General features: G+C 48.1%; 1 protein-coding gene across 5 annotated transcripts in view; it reads right to left on the minus strand.

Moving 5' to 3' along the window:
• Nucleotides 1–335, minus strand: part of PARVA (parvin alpha) — a 193,785-nt gene extending 193,450 nt beyond the window's left edge. For 4 of the 5 annotated variants that reach the window (XR_005785079.1, XR_005785078.1, XR_005785077.1 and 1 more), the window contains exon 1: nucleotides 62–335. Coding sequence is in view for 2 of the 5 variants with exons in the window: in XM_040456841.1 (XP_040312775.1) it covers nucleotides 62–197 (136 nt within the window). In the remaining 3 variants the exon portion in view is untranslated. The remainder of the gene's footprint in view (nucleotides 1–61) is intronic. The other variant, XM_040456840.1, reaches the window with a different exon arrangement.
• Nucleotides 336–3,642: the final 3,307 nt, after the last annotated feature.

Consider the following 3,642-nt stretch of genomic DNA (forward strand, 5'->3'; position numbering starts at 1 on the left):
GGCCCGGAGTCCCGGCCCCTCGGCCCGGGCCCTGCAGCGCGCCAGGCCCGGCCGCACTCACCCTCCTTGGCTTTCTTCCTCCGGGCCAGCGTCCCTCCGAGTTTCCCCAAGAAGGAGTCATCTTTCTTCCGGGACGGGGGCGACTTGGGAGTGGGGGACTTGGGGACGGAGGGCGACTTCTGCGGGGACGTAGCCATGGCGGCGGAGCGGGCAGCCGCGCGCGGGCCGGCCGGGACGCGGAGCTGGCGCTGGGCGGGCGCGGCGGGACTGAGGCTGCGGCTTTCCAAACGGAAGCGGAATTATTCCAAGCATTTGAGGCAGCTCACGCTTGCCTTTCCCTTCCCTCTCTCCCTCCCTCGCGCCGCCCTCCGCCCTGGAAGGAGCTGCGCGCTCGGGCCCTTGCCGTTTGGGCCTGTGTCCGCGCCCCTTGGCTGCCCAGAGAAGGGAGGGCGCCCCAAATCTGCCCCTTGCGGGACGGCTGGCCTTGTCTGTGTGTGTGTGTGTGTGTGTGTGTGTGTGTGTGTGTGTGTGTGTGTCCTTCCAGCCTGGGAGCGCTCGAACGTAGAGGACACATTGCCCCTGGCCTTTGCACCCCTTACAGATCCTGGTACGAATCGGGGGCTCAGTGATTTGTAACGCAAAGCGACCGGCTACTCTGTCCCCCCAGTGTCTTCGCTGGGCTGTTGGGTGAGGAGCTTCCACTCCCCCTGAATTTCTACCTGTACGGTTATTAGGCCCATGTCTTGTGTCCACGAAAGAGTGAGTCAGCTCCGGGAAGAGAGAGTGAACCAAAATGTGTTTAGGTATATCCATGTTCCTGCCCTGATCTATGGCTGTCAACCTCCTCTCCAGACGGAAAAGTTCCAAGTTCATGAGCGCAGCAGGGCTGAGGCTTCTTATTTTTTACCAGACACCCGCATCTAAGCAGCTCAAAGGCTTGTACAAAGGAGGATCCCAAATGTTGGTGGAAACACGAATGGGAAGGTCTGACCATGGGCTCCTGTGAAACAGCCCCCTCCCCCAAACTTTTCCTGCCTTAATTGAATGCAACACGATGGCAACCAGACTCCTTTGGGATAACAGGGGAGTGGCATAAGCCTCAGTGTTTCAAGGACTCTTGCTGGAAATGATGAAAAGACACATTTTATTGTGCTCGCCCACCCGAGGTTTTCACTGGGACTCTCCTAGCTGTCTCTTAAAACCCCCCTCACACAGTCCGTTGGTAACTGTGTTTCTCCAAGTAGCTGCAGCTGGTTGACCCTGGCTGATCACCTGACCCAAAGAGCGCAAATGTTTGGAGAGCAGCCAATCAGATAGTCTCAGTTAAGGATCTGAACTAAGCTAGAGACTGTTGTCAGAAGTTGAGCACTTAGAGATGATCATGAAGACACCATACTAAAAACGTGTCCATTTTTAGCCACATGCTGGCGGATCAGTAGAGAAAAAGCCAAGAGAGCAAAGAAGTGGTTTCAAGAAGTCTAATGTGGCCTAATGAAAACCCATGGGGAGCAGTTACCTGGACCTTGAATCTCTTCCCAGTGCCCACTGTAGTTCCCCAGAGGGCCAGCCCATGCTTCCTCCCTAGGACATGTTCCTAAAGCTTTAAATAACATATCCGCCTTCACATGAGCTAATCAGCAAACTGATAAGCAATCATTCCTGGGAACAGAAATTTAACAAACAAGATGGCCAATAGATTCTCAGCAGAGTTATGTGTTCATTTTATCACTGTGTAAGAGCCAAAATTTTACCTCTTGGAAAACTATACTTTTGCTGATGCCTCTTACCTAACAAAATGCAGAGAAGTCAGGGTGACTGCTAAAATTTTCACCCGGGAACAAGGAAGGATTACAACACCCTCCCAATGCCAACCACCACCCTGATAAATCTTAAGATGTGGAGAAGACAAAAGTAGATTCAGTTTCACATCATTACTAATTCTTGTTCAGGATATTGGGTGGATAAAAACATCTCCAATCTGATCTCCAGCCCTGGGAACTCTTGTCAGGGAATCATGAGACACACAGCTCAATAGCTATGTGATTGTGGGCAACTTTACTCCCTTATCTGAGTCTCCATTTCTTCATCTACAAAAAGAAACGGTAGAACAGAATTGTGGTTCCCAAAGCTGATTGTGCAACACAATCCTTTGGGGAGTTTGTAATAAACACTGACTAGCCCCATCTCTAGAATTTCTGATTCAGTACATCTGAGGGGAAACCAAGGAATAGGTCTTTTTTTAGAGTTTATTTATTTATTTTGAGAGAAAGAGAGAGAGCAGAAGCATGAGCAGGGGAGGGGCAGAGAGAGAGAGAGAGAGAGAGAGAGTGAATCCACGTAGGCTCCATGCTGCAGCACATCCATAAACTGTGGGATCATGACCTGAGCAGAAACCAAGAGTCGGATGCTTGACCATCAGAGCCACCCAAGCACCCTAAGGAATAGGTATTTTAAGTAGGGATTACATCAGGTGACTTGATGGGGCTGATCTGTGCACTGATATTTGGGCACCTAGAACCCCTTCCAGCTCTCACATCCTGTGGCTGTCTTTTCCTCACTAAGCACTGGGCTCAGGTCCTATGGCATGATCAAAATTATACATGGAAACCTCTTAAATTTTGCTCATGCATGCTTTTGAATACACGAGTCTTTCTGGCCTTTTTTTGCATACCAACTTTGAAAGCAGCTTGAGCAAGACTAAAAAGAAGAACAAAGTCTTGATTGTTGAAAGCTGGCTCCCAGAAAATACCAGCAAAACAAGCTGTATAGAAGACAAAGATTGAATTTATTGTACACCACGGTAAGGAGAGGCCTGCCGTGGCAGAGTCTTGTAGCATCTTGGACTGGGGAGGACAAAGTGGGGGAAATTTATAAGGTTTGGGAATCTGGTTTAAGACAAGTCTTTCAATGAGATGGTGCTTGTTTAATTTTGGCTAGGGATCATACTAGTTTCAGAGTGGTGGATAAAAGGCAAGTCTTCTAAAGAGTCTTGGAGTGGGGCACCTGGGTGGCTCAGTCGGTTAAGCGACCTACTCTTGATTTTGGCTCAGGTCAGTATCTCGCTGTTTGTGAAGTCCAGCCCTTCATCAAGCCCCCCACGTTGGGCTCCAAGCTGACAGTGCAGAGCCTGCTTGGGATTCTCTCTCTCCCTGTCTCTCTGCCCCTCCTTTTCTCTGTCTCTCTCAAATAATAAATACACTTTTAAAAAAAAGAGTCTTGGAGAGTTAATAGTCTTTTCAATGCTATTGAAAAGCTTAAGGGTTTTACATTCAGTTCAGTAAGGTTTTGGGAAAAGTTCTTAAAAAGCACAATAAAGTTATTTGTAACTAGTGTCTTTCTATGAAATATATTTTTGGAATAGTTATGTTGATAAAGACAGTGAAATGGTGAAGTCCCATTAATATAAACAGTAACCTGTATGGGTGTGAATGGTTTCCAGGGTCTCAATATTTTGCCGATGTTGTTTTCAAACCTATCTGCCTCTAAGAAAATTATCAATCTCTCTTTTAAGAGCGATTCCCATTGGGAAATTAACAGTGAATTATAAATCAGTGCCCCTCCTTGTTGGGATGAGCTCTGGGTGTTGTATGTAAGCAATGAACCATGGGAATCCACTCCAAAAACGAAGGTAATACTGTACAC

Source organism: Herpailurus yagouaroundi, unplaced genomic scaffold, assembly GCF_014898765.1.
Source record: "Herpailurus yagouaroundi ecotype Mexico unplaced genomic scaffold, PumYag 218, whole genome shotgun sequence".
Taxonomy (NCBI): Eukaryota; Metazoa; Chordata; class Mammalia; order Carnivora; family Felidae; genus Herpailurus; species Herpailurus yagouaroundi.